General features: G+C 32.1%; 1 protein-coding gene across 2 annotated transcripts in view; it reads left to right on the forward strand.

Annotated features, from left to right (window-relative positions):
* LOC127278525 (WASH complex subunit 5) overlaps positions 1-25,157 on the forward strand; it is a 290,329-nt gene that overhangs the window by 174,571 nt on the left and 90,601 nt on the right. For both annotated transcript variants that reach the window (XM_051300266.1, XM_051300265.1), the window contains 3 exons: positions 6,203-6,384; positions 15,614-15,873; positions 16,041-16,224. In XM_051300266.1, the coding sequence (XP_051156223.1) occupies positions 6,203-6,384; positions 15,614-15,873; positions 16,041-16,224 (626 nt within the window). The remainder of the gene's footprint in view (positions 1-6,202; positions 6,385-15,613; positions 15,874-16,040; positions 16,225-25,157) is intronic.

Consider the following 25,157-nt stretch of genomic DNA (forward strand, 5'->3'; position numbering starts at 1 on the left):
GAAGCTGATGCTCAACCTCGAGTTTACCTCTTTGAACCTCCATGTGCTTGGAATTCACTACCTCAACGTTATAAGAGTGACCTCTGGCAAACAAACAATTATCATGGAATCCACTGAATGTCTGGAGATGTATCTTACGATGAACTGCGTACCATTATACAAGAAACATTACGAGGTGCAAAAACTACCTACACGAAAGGTGTTGAAAAAAGCAGTGGTTAGAAAAATATTTGTTAAATGTGCAAAATTTAGAAGATATAGACTGTCCAGCGATTAAAAATATTAAAACTGAATCATTGTTAACTACATGTACGCATCATATTTCACAAACTAACCATTGTGCTGTAAACATTGTTATGATACTTCGAAATTGGTTTCTGAATGTATCGAATGAATTGAGAAATTTTTCAGAAGGCGTCGATGAAGTGGATTGTACTCACACTACTTTGAAATTTTTTTATGAAAATTCTGAATCTTAAATTCTGAATTTTAAATACTTTATCTGAACAAATTAATTTATTAGTTTTTAAAAAATAAAAAACGTCTTTTTATTGCTTAAACCTATACCCTTAGTATTAAGATTAATAATGAAGGTAAAATAAGAAAAGAAACAATTTTTTATGTAAATTTATACATTTATTTTTCTTACATTTTGAATATTTACAATTTTTATATTAGAATTATTTTTTTCATTTTATAGTCTAATAATTTTTTTAATATTACTTATATTCAAATTCGATTACATTAAACTTTCCACCGATATATTTTAATTGTAATTTTTGAGATTGCGTGGCTTCTTCCATCATTGTGAATGATGCAGGATCAGCTTCGAACAGCTTCGCGAACCTTGTTGGGAGGAAAGTAGTAAATGTAGCATCTAGTTCTGCTACAATCCTACCTCCGAATTTCGTCTGCACCCTCTTTATTTTAGTTATAGTATATAAAGGATTTGGAGTGAAGTCAGCAAGCGGTTTTGTTGGCAGGAAACTTTCCATGTGACCAATAGCGTTGAGTTTTTGTAAATCCATGATTTCTTTTTATATCTGTAAGCAGAAGTAAATGGAAAACTTTAATATAAAAATTAAAATGAAGCTGGCAGGGAAGTGGGTTAAAAAAATGATTTAAAGTAGAATATATACCTTATAGATGATGGAGTAGTGATGCTAATGCTATGGCTGCTGTTGATGTTGTTGCTTCAGTATAGCTGTAAGAGTTATGCTATCTCTGGGCTTGTGTTCTGCATTATATCCCATCAACCCCACTCTTCTTTTTCTCCCACTTTAAAAAAAACTGCGCACGCAACTCACCATATACTCTGTATCCCTACTCTGTTATAATAATACGCACGCAAGTCAGGTGGTGGGGTGGAAAGTATATACAATAAGATATTTCTAGAAGTTACTGTATTATGGAGAGGGGATAACGCCATTTTTTATTTATAAGGAAATGTAAAATTTTATTCTCAACAGCTCCCTACTCTTTTTTAATATATACTTAATATTTGCGCACGCAACTTTACATTTACCACCTTTTCATCTGTTTTTCAAAAATAAGGAAAAAAAATTTCTAAATATGTAAATGTTACAGGTGTTTGAAAATAAAAAACAAATTTGAGGAATCGCCGAGGATTCCTCGTTTATTCCCTGCCCAATTTCACTCGCGGAATCCGCATGAATTACACGCGAATTTCCTTAAGGATTTTTTTATAGATACAAAAACAATAGTGTAGGTGCACCAATTGTCGATGATTTTATACAACCTGTGACTGATATTTTTTTTCAGGAATAAATGTACTTGAAACTTGAATTTTGTGCGCTTGGATGAAGAATTTAATGTTTAATTTTCCTATTTATTATTCTAAAATAAATTATAGTGACAGATAAAAATTGTTTTTAAATGTCAATTGAGCAAAATCACCATTTGTCAATGGTAGTGTACCAATTTCTCGAGATTTAGTTCCAATTCTTGATGGTATGGAATTTGTTTAAGATATAAGCTGACAATTAATGATTAACCTATAAAACCCACGTGAACAAGTTCACGGGAAAAAGTTCCGGAAAATTTGTATTTCCTATTAAATAAGGTCCCTAAGTATTTGTCTGGTGTCTAGGTCAATTTTGGCAAATTTTTACAGAAAAATTAACCTGAATTAACAAAGATAGAAAACCAAGAGTTCTCAACATGACTGACTAGGTCAATTTTGTTCATATTCTGCGGGGAAATTAACCGAAGTTAACAAACATGGAAACTTCCACCCTACTGGATAAACGTAGGTACGATTTATGATTAGATCGTACATAAAAACTCACGTGAGAACGCTGGCTAGATTTCAAGCAACACATATGGTATTCATTCATTCGTTTGCACGTGAGTTTTCATTTCAGCTACTCCTACGGAGCAAAAATAAGACATAAGATCTTACATACGAACGTACATGCGTTCACTGTTCCAATTTCTTCATACGTCACGTAGTACGTGGCGCATGTGTCTGTATGTACGAAATTCGAATTAAGAACTTAAATGAGTTCGTACGTAAGATCTCTCACAGGATACCATATGTGTTGCTTGAAATCTTGCCAGCGTTCTCACGTGAAAGAATTAAAAAGAATAGAAGTCGAAATGGAAGTGGGAATGAAAATTAGAAGAAGTGGAAAATGGATATAAAAATTACAAAAAATGAAATTAGATGTGGGAATGAAAGTGGGAATAAGAATTAGAATTTGTTAGTTAATATTCCTGTATAAATAAGCCAAAAGTTTCCTTGACCCCTAAAAGATATTTTGAGAATTCCTGGTTTTCCATCTTTGTTAATTCAAGTTAATTTCCCTGTAGAAAAAAATTGACCTATCACTGACGTTTAGTAAACAAAAACTTAACCAACTTTATTTTGCATTTTTTTTCGTTTAAAGTATCAACAAATGGTACATCAGTTCTTCTACAATGATGTTATAAAAATTTAATACAAAATACAAAAAAAGAAATTATATTAGAAATACAATTAATTTGTATTTTTAAAATTCATCTTCCGACATTATGAAGTATTAAGAAAATGGCTAATCGAGTAAATTTGACAGCAGTAAATTCTAATTATATGAGAATAATTAATATAGTGCTAACAATATTAAATTTAATAAGGTATATATATATTTGAAAACACAAGGTTAATTTACAAATTATTTTCGTTTTTAAATTTTCTACAATATACTATTTATTTGAAAAAGAAAATTACGACCATCGACAAGCAATTGGTGCACCATCGGTAACACAGCCCCACAAAAAAAGTGTCGTGCGCGGCGGACAAATCTCGTCATTCCCTATGTATTTTGACGCGCTGAACACGAATTAAAAATCCGTTTTGCTCCATCACGTCAGGATTTTTTTCTAACCTTAAAACCTGTCGGATTTTGAGAGGTAAGCTTTTTTTTTAAAAATGAAGGATTTACTTCAAACTTGGTATGTAGGGTTATTTTGGGCCGCTGGTTACGAATATGAAGTTAGATTTTCAAAATTCAAAATGTCGGACGAAAATTTTTAAAAATGATGAATTTTTATGAATTTTGGTATCTAGAGATTTTTTGCGTCGCTAATTACGAATCTGAAGTTAGATTTTTAAAATGGGGCCAACGGGGTGACACAGCCAATTGCTTCTTATTTCTGCATCACTTTTTCAAATCGCACGCCGTCGATATTGTAGAGTGCTTATAACGGTTCATCGAAAAGCCCTTCTTTTAGTTTCGTATCAGAGATTTCTAGAAACTTTTGTTCCAGGTATTTGAAATAGTTTCCTTTTTTATCTAAGGCAAACAAACTGTTTCATTGCTCCTAGTTTTGTGTGTAAGGGTGGAATTAGCACCTTTAAAGGGTCAATCAGGGGATTTTCTAGTATATTTTTTGAACCTGGTGTTTTTGTAAATCCTGATTTTGTCCAAGTAGTTTGCTTAAAATCTCGAAACCTCCACAAATTTGCCAGTTGTGTTCTCGGTATCTAATTTTATCGAAAACTAGTTTCATATATTCATAGTTTTCTTTTATTTCCGTTGAATGCGCTATTGGAATTGGAGCATAAATATTAGTATTATGTAGTAGTACTACTTTTAAACTTCTTTTTGAAAAGTCAATAAATAGTCTTTAATCATCTTTTCTCTGTCTCGTTAAAAGCTAGCTGTTGAGCTTTTTTATAACAAGTTTTTCTTCTTTAACACTGATGCTAGGTGTTCTGCACAATCCTTGGGTAATTTTAAATCTCTAATGAGATTGCTAAGTTCTCTTGGTTAAACGTTTGTGAAATCTTTTTCTCTTGTTCATCATGCGGTAGGTAATAATCGTCCTCATCATCGGCTCTCCGGTCGTTATTTAAAAAATCTAGGATATCTTCAGTTGAACTGTCAATTTGTAAGGTTTTATGAGAGGAAGGTGGATTGCATGAAATTTTTGTTTTTTTACAGTTGGGACGTTGGCATACAATATGTTCTTTTTATTTTAGTTATTATATCCTTGCAGTACATTGGTGTTGCAAAAATAACAATCTTTTTGATTTAATGGTTTTCCCCACAAAGTTTGCTTTATAAACTGTAGTTTATCTTCTTTAGTATGATTCCAACGAGTTAACATTGTGTAACAGGAGCTGCACATTTTTTTTAGAACCCAATTTTTATCCTGATTGGCTATCTCAAGATAAAAACAATCTTTGTAAATCTGTTTGGTATTTTCATTAATTTATTTACGAATTTTTGGGACATCGAATTGCCCACATATGTAACAAAATTCATCTGCATTGCTGTCGCATAAGTGTTCCCAGGTTGTTACTGCAAAATTTACTTTTAAAGTCTTTAGAGTTTTATTATTGTTTTGATTTTGCGAAGTCATGATGTTTATAAACACCTGCACGTTAGGGATCCTGGCCCGATCGCAGGTGAGTCCGCCGTCCTAGGGGTGTTAACTCTCATGCCTCCCCAGGCCTAAGTATGAGAGCTTTCCGACTTTGATGAAGACAAAGTCAACTCGTCGTCGGACACACTACGGCATCATTCTCAAACCCTAACGTCCCCTGCAGGGCAGCGCGCCTACGCTGCCTTCGTTACTTTGATAAACAGGAAGCGAATCATTCTACACATCCCCATTCGGGGCAGTTGTCATCGCCTACTACATTTATTGAAGAAGCAGGATTAGTATTGTGCCGAAATACAATGAAAGTGTAAAACGTATAAAGTAAACAATATATTTTTAAGGAATAAGATAGAGAAGGATAGAGGATATTAATGTTTTTTGTATCTCGTTGCTTAAAAATTTTCCATTAAACTTTTATATCTTTTTTGCACACTATTACCTCAATAAAAAATGTTTTGTGCATTTGTTAAATTGATCTCTATAAAACAATGATACCTAAGTATCAGTTCCTGAAAAATAGTACACTGGTTCATTCCAAAAAAAAAAGTTACAGTTTCCGCTGCACAACAGTCTACCAAAGAACATTTCGGAGTAGCCTGGGCGTTAAAAATGTAAAAATCTGACTATAGATTCGTAATCAGCGACCTAAAAAACCCCTAGATACCAAGTTTGAAGTAAATCCATCAGTTTTTCAAAATTCGTCCGCCATATTGGATCCGCCATTTTGAATTTTGAAAATCTAACTTCAGATTCGTGATCAGCGAACCAAAAAACCCCTAGATACTAAGTTTAAAGTAAATCTATCATTTTTTAAAAAAATAGCCTACCTCTCAAAATCCGATAGGTTTTTGGAGGTTAGAAAAAAATCCTGACGTGATGGAGCAAAACGGACTTCTGATTCGTGTTCAACGCGTCAAAATACATAGGGAATGACTAGTCTAGTCCGTCGCACACGACACTTTTTTTGTAGGGCTGTGTAATTGGTACACTTATCATATATTAAGATAACTCAAAAATTAAAGTTTCCATTAATTATATTAAACACGTATAAGAATAATAATAGTACAGTAAAATTGACACTGATACTTACCGGTTAAACCGGAAAAAAAACATGTCATAGTAATCAAGCCGACAAAATTCTCCAATGTAGGTTAGGCTAGTAGCTACATATAAGCTCGCGATGTTTGTGTAATGTATAAAATAATACAAACATATAACTTTGCTTCTTCTAAAATTTCATATAGAAAATGTGCTAATGTGTATTTTGTGTCTTGATCAATTCAACAATAAATACTATTATGCTTTATAATTTCAGGTAACTTATATTATAGACAATGCAGTGGAAGAAGAATGCAGAGGTAGCACCTGGACTCCAGGGAAAGTGTGGACATATTATCAGGATGAAAAAATTAGTAGTCATACACTTCAAAGTGATTCTAATTCTGTAACATTTATGGGACGATTAGCACATGAATTAATACGTATTACTGATCCCAAGTAAGTTAAGTTACTGTTTATTTTTTGTACCTAGGTGCGAATTGGCGGTCGGCCCTTGGGTGGGTCAACTTAGTGAACTTGCCCCTATCGGATTGTGAAAACCGAGATCTGACTGAACTCAGTCAAGGTTCGGTTTTAAATGTTACGTCCGCCAACGTAACATAATTAGTAAATTTTAATTTATTTTCGAGTCTAGACTCATTGTCCACAACTCAAGAATCTTTCAAATTGGTTTGTTTTAAAAAGGGCTAAATTTAAAAGGATTGAAAAGGTAATAATGCACTAGATACACTAAAATCTTTTCAGAAGGTATATAAAAAAATAATGAGCAAATTTTTAAAGGAATGAAGGAACTAAAATTCGCAAATTAATCGCACTACGTCCTTCGGAACTAGAAGTTTGACAAGTGAGTTTAAAAAAAGAAAAAACATTAAGGGGTTACACCACTTTGACCCGCCCAAAAAATACGCTAATTTTTTAAGAAAATTAAAATACAGTAGGTTATTAAACTGCTCATGAATTTAAAAAAATATTTGTTTTTTTTCAAAAATGTCGGTCTGACAGATGATATGACGGAGTGCTTCAAAAATGGATTGCCTTGCGGTGGGCACTATAACTCGGTCCAGATTTGAGCTAGATAAATCTAATCTAAAATAAGCTTATACCGAAGTCCCCTAGTACAAGTGTTGGTACTTAAGTCGCAAGACCCATTGCACCTAACCCCGGCAAGCTCGAACCCAGTCTCTCTCCCTAGAGTCCTGTCTTATTCCAAAAGTCCAGTTACTCTTCTACTGAGAGATCCCGAATCCTATCTGGGTCTATAAAGGCATGACCAGCATTGATGTCTCGCTGCAGCGAAAGCTGGACAGTGACATAAAATATGAGTCGAAGATTCCTCTTCTGCGTCACACAATCTGCATCTAGGTGAGACGTTTCTGCCTACTTTGTGCTGATGGTAGTTCAGAAAGTTATGTCCTGTGAGCAGCCTGACCACTGCTCTAACTCTGATCTTGTTGAGTTTTAGAAGGAACTCTGCAAAGCCCCTGTTGAGTTTTAATCTCAATAGAGCCTTGGCCTGTCTACCTACAGTAGTCTCCACCCACTCTCTTTCATAACATCCCCTAGACCGTCTTTCAATGGCCCCTTTCATCGCGCCTGGCATTTTGCCTATAGCCGGTTCAGGGCCTATCATAGTCATCTCAGACCTTCTACGAGCTAAGATATCCGCTTCCTCATTTTCTCTGATTTCCGAGTGTCCTGGTACCCAGATTTGACTCTATAGTCGGATTACTCAAGGCGTTTAAAGCCACCTAACTATCGACAAAGATAGTAATTCTCTTGACAGATTTTCCTTTTTCATGACAAATCATTGCGCAAGTCAATACAGCGCAGACCGTGGTGTAATTACCTAAAGATAATGTCACTTAAGTTGCATTAGACTTGTAGTATACACCATCCCCTAACGTTCCCAAGTGCCCTCTCTGTCAATTCTAAGAGTGTATCTACGAGAGATCTCTTACAATAATCAGGAAGTCGTCCGCATAGCTTTGCGTATAAAATCCCTGGCCGTTAAGTTCTACTAATAACTCATCTGCAGCTAAGCTCCACAATAGAGGAGATAAAACCCCGCCTTGTGGGCAACCATAGGAAACTAGGCCATTTATTTTGGCCTCTCCATACTCTGCTTCCAGGGCTATATTATGGATCATACTTTTAATCGACCTAATCAATGTTGCATTGCATATTGCTTGACTACAGGTGTTAGGGAAAGCACCCTCTATATCTAGAAAAGTGCCTACCGCATAACCTTCTGAGTGTATCTCTTCCTCTATTCTGCTAATCACTGAATGAAGGGCTGTTTCTACAGAACAGCCTGCTCCATACGCGTGCTGTCCTGGATGTAAAGGTTGATTTATCAGACATTCCAGACTGAAAAAAGTATCGATCAGTTTCTCCAACGTCTTAAGGATGAAGGAGGTTAAACTGATCGGTCTGAAGTCTTTGGCTGTTGTATAACCAGCACGTCCAGCCTTCGTAATAAACACTACTCTGGTCATTTCCCATGCCTCAGGAGTGTAGCCTAGAGCTATACTTGCTCTCATGATTTTAACGAATGGTAAACGAACACACCGCAGTCCATTTTGTAAGAGAATCAGGTATATTCTGTCTCCCCCTAGTGCCTTAAATGGCTTAAACAGGCCTAAAGTCCAATCAATCTTTTCCAGAGTCACAATGTCTGATGCAAGTTTCCAGTGTTATCGTCCAGGGCGCGATTTACGTGGATTCCGATCCCCATTGTTCTGCTCTGATGTCTGGGAAATTAATTCCCACAAGGTGTCTCAGACACTCAGCTCTGGCACGGGCGAAACGTCCGTTGGGTAGCTTAATTGAAGATAGCTTAGCTGTGGCATCTCTGGCTAGAATTTTATGAAGTCTAGATGCTTCTGGTATCTTCTCAATACCTTCGCAAAAGCTCCTCCAGCCAGATGCTCGAGCCTTGTCTATCTCTTTTTTATCTTACCCCTAAGATTTTCCAACTCAGCATTCCACCAAGTAGTTTTCCTGATAGTTTTAAGTGTTTTTGGGTTACAGTTTCTCTCAAAAGCGGAAATAATTGAATCCTGCAGAAAATTTGCTGCAAGTGCCAACTTTTCTTCTATACTATAACTATTAGTTAAGCATCCCATGGAGTCCCTAAGGTCTTCCCAATATGAAGACCAATTGGTACTTCTAGCATTACTACCCCACTTATATTCACGAGCAACTGACTCTATTCTGAACGTTATAAGTCTGTGGTCTGAAAGATAGTCTTTATCCAACACTCTCCAATCCTGCACTTCCTCCCACATTGACCTCGAACAGATAGTAATATCCAAACCTCCCTCCTGTGTTTAGTGACAAAGGTAGGCTCGTTTTCCTGATTAAGGAAGTCTAGGTCTGAATCAACTAGAAAATGTAGAAGTTTCACACCTCTATCATTGATGTCTGTACTACCCCAAATAACATGGTGTGCATTGGCATCACAACCCAGAATAAGAAAAAGTCCTTCCTGATGACAGTACTCCACCAGTCTTATCACCTCGTCTGGTGGTGAGGGTTCATTTTCTGATCCCGGAAAGTAACCAGAGGCAAGAATCACCTCTTTGTTACTTCCATTTTTATCTCGATACATAACTTTTATAACTGACAGATCTCGGCTAGTTGACTGTAAAAGAGGAAACGCATTTACTCCCATATAGGCTATACACACCCGGGGTGCCAATTCCTGTGGTGAACTCACTAACTCCCCACAGTTACTCAAACCTCTAATCTTACCCTTGTAAACTCGAGGTTTTTGAATAAAGCCTGCAGCCGTAGAAACTACGCCTGAGTTCTTATGTCTCGCGACCCGAATACAACAATCAATTGGTTGTATCTACCCCAGGATTCTGTTTCCTGAGGTTAGTCAGGATTGCAGCCTGTTCCACCTTTGGACCTAGTACCCAAGCTACCGCCCTAACCCTCTTAATGAAGTTGAAAGGATCTGTTACTTTAAGTGACACGCCTTTGATTGCCTGACTAATTTTCGGTACGTGGACATTCAACCACTCCCGATAAATAAAGGCATTAGTTTCTGCAACTCAAAATCTATAAGAATCCTATAATATATAATTTCAAATTTCAAACGCGAATCTCTTCATAAGGATTTATTCTAGACAATAAACCTAAAAATGATTTTTTAGAAGGTTTATTTTTTATGAACATTTTTCTCAAAAAATCGAAAAAACCCCGTGTTTTTGTGGCAATTTAACCTCGTTTAAAAAACAGGGGGTAGAAATATGAAGTTTCAAAGGTTTATTCTCTAGATTTTAACTAAGAATCGAATGGTTTTTGGTTTTTTAAAATCTGTTCGGTAGATTTCGAGAAAAGTCGGGCACCATTTTGAAAAATGTTTTTTCGAGAAAAACGCGTTTAAAGTTTTCATAACATAATACATTGAGCCAGGACTATCAAACAATTTTTGATTACAACTTTTGTTTTTTTACATATTTTTTAAAAAACATTTTGGAACAGTAATTTTATGATACTAAGGAACATTTTCAAGCAAAAGAAAATCAATTTGTTTGGAATTTTAAAGCAGAAAGTCTCCATAAAGAGACAAAAAAACTTTTGGAAAAAATTTAACTCACTATCTGGAAAGTCACGAAGAGTGCTTGCAAAGATGACAGATACCGTTGAAAAAATTAGGTCCGTTAACCTGGCTTGTCCACATTGTTCGATCTGCATGAAACCTATTGGAAAATTAAGGGCTAATTTAATGCCCTAATAACGAATTTAATGCTTCGCATATTTTTCAAAAAACTTGTGGACAAGCTAGCTTAACACTAAGATGGCTTGTCCACACAATGAAAGAGCTATCGTAGGAAGGTCTACTCTATAGGTCAAAATTTAGGGATTTTTGAAGGCTCCTCAATGCTCTATTGCCGAATTTAAAGCCGGCATAATTTCTCGAATTATTGGCAAAATTTAAATTTTTACGATATCTCAGTTTGTCCAAAAAGCGAAAGAGTACTCGTAGCAAGGTCTACTATAGGTCAAAATTTAGGGCTTTTTTAACCCCTTCACAGTCGAGACCCAAATCTCATAAGTGGGCTCAAAATGTCACCAACATTTTTAAAAACTAAAATTTGCGCAATCAAGTATACTATTGTATTTGAGGTCGCTGATTACGAATCTTCCATCAGATTTTGAAAATTCAAAATGGCGGATCCAATATAGCGGACAACTTTTTCAAAATTTGATCGGTTTCGTTTGAAACTTGATACTCGGGGGTTTTTGAGGTCGCTGATTACGAATCCGATGTCAGTTTTTCAAAATTCAAAATGGCGGATCCAATATGGCGGACAACTTTTTCAAAATTTGATCAGTTTCGCTTGAAACTTGATACTCGGGGGTTTTTGGCGTCGCTGATTACGAATCCAATGTCAGTTTTTCAAAATTTAAAATGGCGGATCCAATATGGCAGATGACTCAGAAACAACGCAATGACGAAAACAATTGACAGTCAATCCCCTTCAACGAAAAAGATAGTGACAGTACTGTACAGACTATGACAAACGTGAATCAAGACAGTAAAAAACAATCCGCCATTTTGAATTTTCAAAATTTTGGAAAACTGGCATCGGATTTGTAATCCGCGACACCGAAAACCCCCGAGTAATAAGTTTCAAGCGAAACCGATCAAATTTTGAAAAAGTCGTATGCAATATTGGATCCGCCATTTTAAATTTAAAAAATTTTTAAAAACTGACTTCGGATTCGTAATCAGCAACCCCGAAAACCCCCGAGTAACAAGTTTCAAGCGAATCCGATGAATTTTTTAAAAAGTCGTCCGCCATATTGGATCTGAAATTTTGAATTTTGAAAAACTGACATCGGATTCGAAATCAGCGTCCCCGAAAACCCCCGAGTAACAAGTTTCAAGCGAATCGCATCAAATTTTGAAAAAGTCGTCCACCATATTGGATCCGCCATTTTGAATTTTAAAAAACTGACATCGGATTCGTAATCACAAACCCCGAAAACCCCCGAGTAGCAATTTTGGGACAAATATGTCTGTTTATATAGCCACGAATCTGCTTGCGTGTATACACGTCACCGACAGTTTGAGCCCACTTATGCCATGACGTGTATACACGTCATCGACTGTGAAGGGGTTAAGGCTCTTCAATGCTTTAATGCCGGCATAATTTCACGAATTATTTAAAAAAAATTAATTTTTATGATATCTCAGTTTGTCTAAAAAGCGAAGGAGTACTCGTAGGAAGATTTACTTGTGTAGAAAACTCTTTTGGAACGTCTAGAGTTGCTTGCCCATTTCAGCTGCTACTCAGCCACTAGTCAGACCCTAAATAGCGTCGCTCGTCTGAAAAGTCTAGCCAAACAGATCGTTAATCCTAGAAATACCACTTCCACGAAAAAAATTTTTATATATCCCAACATTTAGGGCTCAATTAGGGTTAATTTAGTACCACATGCAAAAATTTAGTGCCCTTTACCTATTTAAAGTAACCCTTTGTACTGCTAGCTTGACGTCAAGCTAGAAGTACCACACTATAGTATCTAAATATTTTCCGAAATTTCTCCTTTAGGAATTAAGGGCTCATAAACTCTCTAAATCTGAATTAGTAGTTTTCTACTAATGAAAGAGTGCGTATTCGTTTACTAATTGAATTAGTAACAGTTTTGACTAATTTGTAGTAAAAAACTACTAATTCATGGAGTAAGTCGTATTTTTTACTCTTTCAAATTAGTAAACCGATTTACTCCATGAATTAGTAGTTTTCTACTAGCAATTAGTAGTTTATTACTACAAATTAGTGAAAACTGTTACTAATTCAATTGGTAAACGAATACGCACTCTTTCATTAGTAGAAAACTACTAATTCTGATTTAGAGAGTAGGGCTCTCAACTAAGATTATTTAAAATTTTCAAAAACCACCCCTAAATTCAAAAAAACATCCCCAATTATTAAAACTTGATTTAACCAAATAATAATCATATAGGAATTAAGAGCTAAATTAGTGTTCTTCAATAGCACTAAATTAACTTTTTAAAAATGCACCCCAAGCACCTCAACCAAGTAACTGATAGAAAACCAAACACAAAAACGACTCTCAAATAATTCAAACTTAATATTTTCAAAAAACAAACACATACACATTTAGAGCTCTTAAAAAGCACTTAATTAGATATTAAAAAATGATCCACCAATTTCAAAAACTACCCCTCAGTAGTTCAAACTCAATTTTTTCAAAAAAAAGTACTAAAGAATTTGGGGCTCATAAATAGCACTAAGTTGGATGTTCAAAATTGATCCACCAATTTTAAAAAATACCCATAATTAGTTCAAACACAATGTTTTCAAAAAACAAGTACTTAGAAATTAGGGCTAATATTAGGCTCTTAAATAGAACTAAATTAAATGTTCAAAAGTGATCCACTAATTTTAAAAACTACACCTGAGTATTTCAAACTTAATTTTTTCATGAAAAAGTACTTAGGAATTTAGGGATAATTTATGGCTCTTTACGAGCACCGAGTTGGATATTCAAAAATGATCCAGCAACTTCAAAAACCACCCTGAGAAGTTCAAAGTAAATTTTTTTGAAAATCAAGTACTTAGAAATTTAGGGCTAATTTAGGGTTCTTAAATAGTACTAAATTAGATGTTCAAAAATGATCCACCAATTTTAAAAACTACCCTTGAGTACTTCAAACTCAGTTTTTACAAATAACAAGTACTTTGGAATATAGGGCTAATTTAAGGCTCATTATTAGCACTGAATTGCACTTTCAAAAACAATCCACCAACTTCAAAAACTTCGCCTCAGTAGTTCCAAAATTTCTTTTACATTTTTATATCGAAAATAACGATTTTTAATAAACAAATTAATTTTTTTAAACTTTAGAACCTATTTTTTTTACTTTTACATACCTGAAAATAGTAAGAATATTTTGCAAAACAATGTAGAGTAGTCATCCACAAAGGGTAATCAGGTTATCCGTAAAACACTTGCAAAGTATTTTTATAGTATTTCCATGTATGTAAATATAAAAAAAGTAAAAATAACGGGTCTAAAGTTAAAAAAAATAATCTGTTTATAAAAAAATCGTTATTTTCTATAAAAAAATTTAAAAATAAGTTTTTGAACTACTAAGAAGTAGTTTTTAGGATTGGTAGATCATTTTTAAACATCCAATACAGTGCTATTTACGAGCCATAAATTAGCAAGTAATTCTTAGTTGCTTATTTTTTTAAAAAATTGTTTAGACTTGCTAAGGTAGCGTTAAATTTGAATTTTTACAGTTATTTCGCGAAATTGTGACGCCATTAAATTTGGCATAAAAGCATTTAAGAGTCTTAAATAAGCCCTAAACTTTGACACCTTGAAGACCTTCCTAAGAGTATTCCTTCATTGTGTGAACAAACTAAGATAGCGTTAAATTTGAATTTTTGCAATTATTTCGCGAAATTATGCCGGCATTAAATTTGGCAATAAAGCACTGAAGAGCCATAAAAATTCCCTAAATTTTGACCTACAGTAGACATTCCTACGAGTGCTCCTACATTGTGTGGACAAACTGATAGTAATGTAAAAATTGAATTTTTGAAAATATTTCGCGAAATTATGCTGGCATTAAATTCGCCAATAGAGCATTGAGGAATCTTTAAAAAAGCCCTAAATTTTGACCTATAGTAGACCTTCCTAAGAGTGCCTTCATTGTGTGGACAAGCCACCTTAATGTCGAGCTAGCTTGTCCACAAGTTTTTTAAAGAAAATGCCGAGCATTAAATTCGTCATTAAGGCATTAAATTAGCATTAAATTAGCAATTAATTTTTAAATAGGTTTTATCCAGGTCGGACAATGTGGACAAGCCAGGTTAACGGACCTGAAAAAATTACTTCTTAACGAGAAAAAAATTTGACAATAGTACAATAGTACTTCCCTGTATATTAAAATGTTTTCAAAAAAATGCATATTTGAAAATTTTTAAAAAAATTGTATTACCAACATATTGATTTTTCTTCTTATTTGCAAGTTTTTAATAATAAAATTTTTGACAACACATTCATAATAAATTATTATTAATTATTAACCCCTTCACTGTTATTGACCTCTATAGAGGCATAAAAATGTAGTGCCACAAGTGTGTATGACCCCTATAGTAGCATCTAAAAAAAAAATAAGTAGACACAATACGATAAACTTGTCAATGGGTATTCTTATATATGGTAATATCAAGTTTAAAAAAAAAACTTTTTTCCCACATACGGGGCACGGAAGCATTATTTCTGCTACACTGCGAAGGGGTTAATAATAAACTCTGACACATGACAACGAATCATTATACTCTTTTTGAGTTCTCCACAAAATTTTAACTCAATGTATGAAGTATTTTGCGAGAAAACCTGTGAATATTTATAAATGTGAAATCATAACAATCACATAACCTTAATATGCTTGTCCTACTTGATTTTCAGTATGTTTTTGGAACAATATTTGATTGAATTTTGTAAGTTTTTACAATATTTATACTTTTGATAAGTCAAAAAAAGTTAATTAAGAAAATTCACTAATTTTAGACAGAAAAGTATTACACTATATCGTTCTTAACTTTTTACATAAACTATAATATTACCTGAAGGAGTTGTCGAATATTTAATATGAAACAATTGGTTTCAGGACAACAGTTTATATTGAACATACTTTAGCGTGGTATGATCTGAGAAACCAGACTGAGATTATTGATCATAAAGTATTTTCTATGATATTAAAAGCCATGGGTACTCCAGGCTTGTCTAGATTAGATAAAATGATTTCATTTTATGTAGCTGTTGAATTGGAAAATTTAGTACAATATGTTAATCAAGGCGTTAAAAATAAGACGTGGAAAACAATGCTGAAGGAATGTGAAGTTATTTCTAAAAATTTAGATTCAAAAAGTAAGTATAATATTAACTAATTTCAGCATAAATATATATTTTGTGAATAAACAACCGTCTTAGACTTTATCATTTTCGTCAAATGAAGGTTTTACATATAAAGGAGAATGTTATTTATAATATTGCAAAAAGATGAAATTGTGAATATTTTTCTCTAAAAATTTCAGATTATCCAGGGAGATTATATTCATCTGTTAACACATATGTTAGTAAAATCTGGTCTCCATTATTAGATTCAGTGTTAAAAATTGGTAATATGCAATTATTAAGACATTTAATTTCTTTTGCATTAAACACTGAGTGTAAGTTTGAAGCAAAACATATGGAAGGTGCTCTAAAGACTTTAAATGAGTAAGTAAAGAACATCTTCTTTAAAATTAACTACACAAAGTAGTGTAAGCAAATCGATTGACTTTATAGTTACAATTTTACGTTCTTGAGGAGGGATTTTAATACAAAAATCGGAAACAATCAACTACGTGAGTTTTTTCCTTCTAATTTTTATGCATTCCAATTATACTCAAGAGTAATACATCAAATTGAAATAAAAGGTTGTAGCACATGCTAATGCAAATAAATCACAGTTGATACTATTAGATTGTTGATCGATTGCTAGGAAAACTACTGGTGGTTCAAAAAGACATAATTTGATTAAATAACTTAGTTCATCTTTATTTAAATATCCTCTATTAGGTCTATAACATATATAAAGTTTAATTCCATCATAACATGTACATATCCAATGACCTCCTTCGCAAGAGGCACTAAAAAGTATCTGAATATGCCTTTGTTTTAATCAATGGGAATAATGAGATTAAGCATTTGTAAATATAACGTACTTTGAATACTGAAAAAAGAATTTGATTCTCTCTTTAACATTTTAGAAAATTCGTAAATATGTTTATCATTTAGCATTTCTCTTTCATTGTTAGTAATATCAAAATCATTTGCAATTAAATCAACCGCCTCTAATGAAAAATTCGTTCCCGTTTCACAAGTAACTTTTATCGCACAATCAGTATCTATTTTACACACGGACAGACTTTGTATGTTATTTTTTGTTAAACTCGCTAAAAGATTTTAATAAACTGGCGACCAAACTGGAATAAAAGTGAACCGATATTAATAATTCGTAGTCTGATTGTTATAATCAGAAAAAAGTTAAAGTCGTACAATATGTAATTCGAATGAACATTTAAAATTGACTTATTATTGAGAATTTTAAAATTTAATAGTCATCCTTATTAATAATCATCACATGGGATCCTATATATGATCTCATACAGATTCCTTTATAAAAACTGTTATAAAATCCAGTAGTATAGCTATGCGGGTTCTGAGCAACCTATCGACCTCAGTCGGTAAGGTAGATTTCGCGGGTTTAAGTCCGTGCAAAGTTATCATCAGTTGGGTGGTCTCTGTTTTACCGACAGGGTTTATGGGTAATGTCATTGAAGGTTGTTAAGGGGTCTACCCACTTTAGACGCGCTAAAATGAAGGCTGTTTTCCAGAATTTTTCTGATTGGTTTATATTATAAATATTGACATATAAGTTGTTAGACTAAAGAAATACACTCCCGAAATACATGAAAAATTTTTTGTTATTTGTTTTTGTAAATTTTATATGCTTGCAAATGGTAGTTGAAAAAAAAATCCCCCAAAAAAGATGGGTCCACGCTGTTGATGAAATCTCTGACATGAATTGTCCGAAACCAAAAAATCAAAAAGTTTTAGATTCAGTGTGGTAATAGCTATTGCGCATATCAAGGGATTTTTTATTTTTGCAAAATTGACAAAATGGCGGATATTTTTAGAAAAAACTAACACACGGTTTTCTTTAATTTTTCGAAAAATGTCCGCCATTTTGTCAATTTTGCAAAAATAAAAAATCCCTTGATATGCGCAATAGCTATTAACACACTGAATCTAAAACTTTTTGATTTTTTGGTTTCGGACAATCCATGTCAGAGATTTCATCAACAGCGTGGACGAATCTTTTTTGGGGGATTTTTTTTTCAACTACCATTTGCAAGCATATAAAATTTACAAAAACAAATAACAAAAATTTTTTCATGTATTTCGGGAGTGTATTTCTTTAGTCTAACAACTTATATGTCAATATTTATAATATAAACCAATCAGAAAAATTCTTGAAAACAGCCTTCATTTTAGAGCGTCTAAAGTGAGTAGACCCCTTAAAGGTCATAGAATGTTTTCGAAGGTCATCGAAGGTTTTCAAAATTCATAGAAGTTCGTGGAAGGTCATACAAGGTTATCGCATGTCATGGAAGGTCATAGAAAGTCATGAAAGGTTTTTCTGAAAATGGAGAATTATTGAAATTTAAATATAGTTTCTAAAAAGAAAAAACTATATTTTACTTCAAATTTTTTCAATGAAATAAAATGTTAATAAAAACGTTAAAAAAGAAAAAAAAATATTAAAAAGATATTAATAATGATATTAAAAAAAGCTTATCATATTCTGCAAGTCGGAATATACATTTATTTATTTACATTTATATTTAAAAAAGGAAAAGTTCTGAAATCTGGAAGCTTCGCACGGTGCGCCTTAACCAGACTCAACCCAAAAGTTTTTGCTCATTAAAAATTCTTTTTTCTCGTGAAAGTATATGGAAAATAAAAACTTTTCTCAAAAAAAAATCAAAATATTCTATGTAGCCGTTTTTGAGAACGGTGCCATTGAATATTTTCACTATTAAAAATAAATTTCTTTTAATGAAAATAGCGAAAAGAAGTTTGTTATTGTATTACAGTATCAGACGTGGATCTAGGGTGCACATATACATGCCCCCCCCAAAGAAACATAGTGGTTAGTTTGGGGGTTAAAACCTCCACCCCCGTGAAATTTTTTGACAAATCTGAGCAAACATACAATCTTTCCTAAAACTTCTTTTTTGCCTACGCCCCTGAAAAAAAGCAAATGAACTTATAATAATTATTAATTATAATATAACTAGCAACTTTGTCGTCCGCAAGCGGCCGACTACGTTGCTAGTGTGCAATAACCATATTTTTTATTCATTTTTTTCAAAAAAATTTAATATTAAAAATGTAAAAAAAAATTTCTTTATATTGGATCTACCACCCAAGTAGCACGGAATATTGCTTGAATGTCAAGCTGATATCAACCGGGAATATTTTTGTGACATTCAGGCGATATCATAATGTCCTCTTCACGGGGACATTCCTCGGTGATGTATCTATGTGACGGTCTTTCACACAAAAAATGTAACGCATTACAAAACTTACATTCTACACTACCGTCGGAAATTGTCGGTACGATTGACGTGCGCGGGATGAAATGTTGATGTCGCACCTAAATTAAGATATTTTAAGTTTGAGAAAAGCTAGAGACTTGAAACTTAGATCACCTGAAAGCTGATAAAATTCTGCTTCTGAATATATACCTAGAATTTTTTTTCGACTTTCTGGAGCGATTATAACACTGGAAAGATTTCGAAAAAAAACGTCTAATTTTCCCAATTTCGTACCCAATTTTTGATTCCCTGCATAATCTAGGAAAATGAAAGGAAAAATTTGTAACTCCTACAACATAATCTTTAAGATCTTAGCTTTAAAAGTAATTTTTAAGACTTAAAAAATATTGTTTCGTTTTTGAGATAAGTTGAAAAATGTCAGAGCATGTTTTTTACACAACTCAGCGTCAAAGATTAGTTCTTGCATCCCCGCTGCTTCGCCCGTTCCTTGCGCCAGGGCCGAATATGCCTGCGGGCCCCTGCTTGAAACCCGTCTTGTATTTTCTCACATTTACAGTTATTGATTATTAGAATATTAATTAATTTATTTAAAAAATGTTATTATTATTAGTTAATTAAAAGTTTAACAAATACTTTTTAATATTGTACTTAAAATTTACCAAATTGGAAAAATGTTCTTCTTTTTCAGAACTTTAAAATTTTTTGTTTAAAATTTGTAATTAATTTTGAAAAATTTAATTTGTAGTACTAATTATTTTAGTAAAAATTATGGAAACAATAATATGAACAGTGTATGGTTAATCTTTTGCATTTGTATGACATATTGAATTATTATTAATTTTTCTGTCTTATTGAGAAGAGAATGAAACAACTGCAAGAATGTAACAATGTTCTTTATTAATTAGTTAAAACCAAAAAAATATCTTGCAAACATTCAATTAAATTTAACGTAATTTATCAAAACAATATAATAATAATATAATATAATAAATAATAATAATATAAATATTAATAATAATATAAATATTAATAATAATAAAATATTTATAACATTTATAATAATCAATAACTGTAAATGTAAGAAAATACAAGACGGGTTTCAAGCAGGGGCCCGCACGCATATTCGGCCCTGGCGCAAGGAACGGGCGAAGCAGCGGGGATGCAAGAACTAATCTTTGACGCTGAGTTGTGTAAAAAACATGCTCTGACATTTTTCAACTTATCTCAAAAACGAAACAATATTTTTTAAGTCTTAAAAATTACTTTTAAAGCTAAGATCTTAAAGATTATGTTGTAGGAGTTACAAATTTTTCCTTTCATTTTCCTAGATTATGCAGGGAATCAAAAATTGGGTACGAAATTGGGAAAATTAGACGTTTTTTTTCGAAATCTTTCCAGTGTTATAATCGCTCCAGAAAGTCGAAAAAAAATTCTAGGTATATATTCAGAAGCAGAATTTTATCAGCTTTCAGGTGATCTAAGTTTCAAGTCTCTAGCTTTTCTCAAACTTAAAATATCTTAATTTAGGCGCGACATCAACATTTCATCCCGCGCACGTCAATCGTACCGACAATTTCCGACGGTAGTGTACATTTATTAAACCTAAATAATTTTGTGGAACTTTACTTTCATCGAAATCTTCAAGAGACATTATTGCAACTCCTGCACTTTTTTTATTCCTATTATCGTTTTTACATGTCAAATTCTTTTCATCTTCCGTTGCCGTAGAAAATTTTTTCTTTTTACATGACAAATTATTTTCTTGACGCCCTTTCTTTTCATCTTTAGTTTCCATTGATATTTTTCTTTTCCTACATGCCAAATTTTTATCCTTGCGTATTTTCTTTCCATCTTCAGTTTTTATAGATAATTTCTTTTTTTTGCATGTCAAATTTTTTTTGCGCTCTTTCTTTTTTATTTCTGTTTTATTACGATTACGTTTTCTTAATCTCTCATTCTCCTGTCTTATTATTTTCTGCTCATATGTAACTTCGCGCCTTGCCTTCCTTTTTCTTCCCTTCTCTTTAATTGCTCGATTTATCTTTTTATCATTTTCTTTACTCAGAAAATTTTTCATTTTTAAATATTCATGTGGTGAAATTTTGTTCACATTATTATTAGTTATACGAATTATTTTCTTTTCACTAGTGTCATTTAGAGAATGTTTAATTTTTAAATCTTGTGTTAATAGAACTCTGTTAATATTATTACTGGGAATATAATTACTAAAAATATAATTTTTATGTTCCTGAGTTCCATTTATGAAAAGACGGTTCTAATCATTCTCTATTATCGAATTCCTATTGTGAGACGTTCTTACTGTCGGAAAATGATTTAAGCGATTATTTTCAAACGTTGACTTAAAATGGTTTCTCATTTTGTTATTATCAGTTTCATAATTTACACGGTTTGGCATTACGTTAAATAATATAGATGTTGCTAATGCTATTGCATATACTCCACACTCAACACTACCAAAAGGTTGTTGATCAACAGCTTCAAAAACTACTGTTGGTTTAAAAGGGAACAATCTAATTAAATATTTTATTTGATGCACATTTAAACACCCCTCATTACGGCTATCAAAAATATAAAGCCTTACTCTATCGTAATAGACACAAATTCATTGACCATAATTGTTATTACCGCTAAAAAGTATTTGATTGTGTTTATCACCTTCTCTAATTGGGACAGTAAAATCAAGCATTTGTACATAAAAAGCACTTTGCATATTGAAAAAAGAATTGGAATCTTTTGTTAATAAATCTTCAAATTTGTACATATGCATGTAATTTAACAATTTATTTATATTTTCAATAATTTTTAAATCTTTATCACTTAAAATAACATACTCTTTTATGTTGGCCATGGTATACTTCGTTTAATTTTATTTTTGATTCATGAAAATCTAAATATCTTTAACCCTTTTGCTCACTCTCTCTAATATAACAAATTTTGCCTTTTATTGAATATAACCAATTTTGTCTATAATTCAATACAACCAATTTTACGTTTTATTAAATATAACCAATTTTTCCTTTAATTCAATACAACTAATTTTACCTTTTACTAAATATAACCAATTTTTCCTTTAATTCAATATAACCAATTTTTACTTTAATCCAATATAACCAATTTTGCCTTTTATCCAATAAAACTACCAAATATGCAAAAGAATGAGAGAACTATGAGTAACTATGAATCAGTAACTACTGATCAGCCAATAAGTGCAAAAAGGACACTCTTATATGAGTAATTAGTAGTTCATTATAAATAACATATATACGTATTTATACCTGTATTAAAACCCCGGAACAAATACCACAAAAAAACCAATTATTGGACAATAGAGCCTTTGTTAATGAAGATTAATTCTGAGGGGCCAGGTAATAATTTAAAAATTTTTTTATTAAAATTTTCGAGGGCTCTAATACACGTAGGGGAAAGTGATAAAAAGTGGGACAGTTTAAACAGTAGGACACTTTAATTTTTTGAAAAACTACTTAAAGAAACTCGACCAAAATTTAAATGTAAACCATTTTTATGACAACACACTATCTCCAAAAATTTTAGCCAAATTGATTCATTATTTACAAAGAAAATTGAAAAAAACTGTTTTTGACATTACGGAGTAAATTTTCTCTTGAACTACAATGCTGATTTTTATATAGATAGGACAGTTGTTAAAAAAAGTGTAATTGTTACTTCGTTTACTTATATTTTTAAGTATAATATCCAATAATTTAAAATATTTAAAAATTTTACAAGCAATTTTTATTTAAATAATTTCTTGCGATTGCTAAATTTTTAAATTGTTTACAGTGGGACATTAAACACTGGGACAGGCAAAAATTTAAGTTTATGAAACGTGGATTTTGGCAACACTAATTATAAGGTGTGTCAGATATACGCATGCGCATTTATACTTACACAGGGACTAAAAATGTGATTTTTTATGCTAAAAAACATTAAAAAATTCAAAATTTATAATTATTACAATTATTGTTCGGCAACATTTGAAAAATAACACTTGATAAGAGAACGACTATTTAAATTTTCCTCCAAATTGTTTTGAGGTTATGACCAAATTATGACGTACTGTAAAGCAGTACTGTAAACGTAAAAAAAAATAATAGCAATTTTTCATATAAAACTTGACATTGTATTATAAAAATGTAAAATATTATTAAATTATAAGTGTTTTGCAACATTTGTTAACGTTATTTGATGCAAAATATATGGTGTTTTTTATGGTTTTTACCATGATAATCAAATTTGCGCCAATTTTCGCTATCATTTTCGTAATCAGCGCACCAAAAATAAATCTTTAAATTTATACATATGCATGTCATTTAACAATTCATTTCTATTTTCAATAATTTTTAAATCCTTATTACTTAAAACAACATACCCTTTTATGTTAGCCATTGTAGAATTCATCGAATTTTATTTTATCTAATTTTTTTTATTCAAAATTTCAAATTCCAATATCCAAAATCAAAATATTATCCAATTTTCAAAATCCAAACATCTTTAATACTAAACTTATCTAATATCCAAAATACACAAATCTTTAGTACCAATGCAAAAAAATTCAAAATATATTTCCAAAATTCAATATCCAAAATCAAAAATTCAATATCCAATATCAAAAATCCAAAATTCAATATCCATAATCCAATATCCAAAATTCAGTATCCAATATGTAATATCAATATTCAAAATATTTTCTAAAATCCAAAATTCAATATCCAAAATCCAATTCAATATCCAATACCCAAAATTCAATGTCCAAAATTCAATATCGAAAATCCAAAATTCTTCAATGTTAATATTATTTTAAAAAAATCAAAATATCTTCAATACTAAAGTTATTTAATATCTACAATGCATAAATCTTTAGTACAAATGCTATAAAATCCAAAATATAATTGACATCAATGAAAAAAATAAAAAAAATGCACTGAAAAATTTTTTTTTTAATAGTTTAGAAAATCAAACAGGCAAATATAATGTACGAAAGTTTTTAATTACTCATTGACAACTTTTAGAGAAATGATTTACCTGACAGGTCAGTTTAAATTTCATCTCTCTTTCTCTTTCTCTCTTTCTCCCTCTTTAAACAAAACAGATTGCAGGTCAAGCGAACCCTCATTTGCAAAATAAAGATATATCTTTCTCTCTCCATAACTTGTTCTTCTCTCTGTCACCGAAAACCCAGCAGGAGTCCGGACGGAATGAGTGAATGAATGAATGAATGAATACCAAGTTTAATTATAATATAATTGATAGTTACAATAATAACTATCAAGGCCTCGATGGCTCTGCGGTTAGTGCGTTAGGTTCGTAATATGCGTTTAGCGTTAGGTTAGGGTCTTCGAATCTCGGCGTCGGTAAGGATATTTCAGAATATGCAAGTTGTGCGTTTAATTGCGTTTAAGGTAGGTAAAAAAAATCATCTATGTGGAATCTACATAAAATAAAAAGTAACACTAAGTTAAACTTAATAAATTCAATAAATTTTTTTTACTATTTTTTAAATTTAATGATGGAATCCAATATTGGATCGAGATTAAATTTCAGTATCGGGCCAATGTCGGATTCCAATATTGTAACGATATAGGAAAACAGTATGGGTCCGATCTTGCATTCCAACATCCTTTCAATACCGAAACAGTACCGAATATCAGTATCGATACGACATTGGTATGTCGAAATCTGACATCGGTTCGATATTGACCCGGTATCAGAACCCTCCTTGAGTTCATATTGTATGCGAGTGTGAATTAAGAAAATATTGAAAATGTCCAAAGATTATGCGTTTACGCATGCACTGTATAAAGTATAAAAGAATTTTAACTGTTTAAAAGAGGGAGCGATTATTACCGACTTTTAATGTATCACTTTTACTTAACCCATATAGGACCGAACAAACTGTTCGACTAGTCGAACAGCTGTCCGATATGGGTTAAACAAATGATTATACCATATTAAAAATGTCAATATTCCTTAATTTGTTCAAAGAAAATTCCCACCTTTCAGATA

Source organism: Leptopilina boulardi, unplaced genomic scaffold (genome assembly GCF_019393585.1).
Source record: "Leptopilina boulardi isolate dan_hultmark-lab unplaced genomic scaffold, ZJU_Lbou_2.1 LbouV2_204, whole genome shotgun sequence".
Classification (NCBI taxonomy): Eukaryota; Metazoa; Arthropoda; class Insecta; order Hymenoptera; family Figitidae; genus Leptopilina; species Leptopilina boulardi.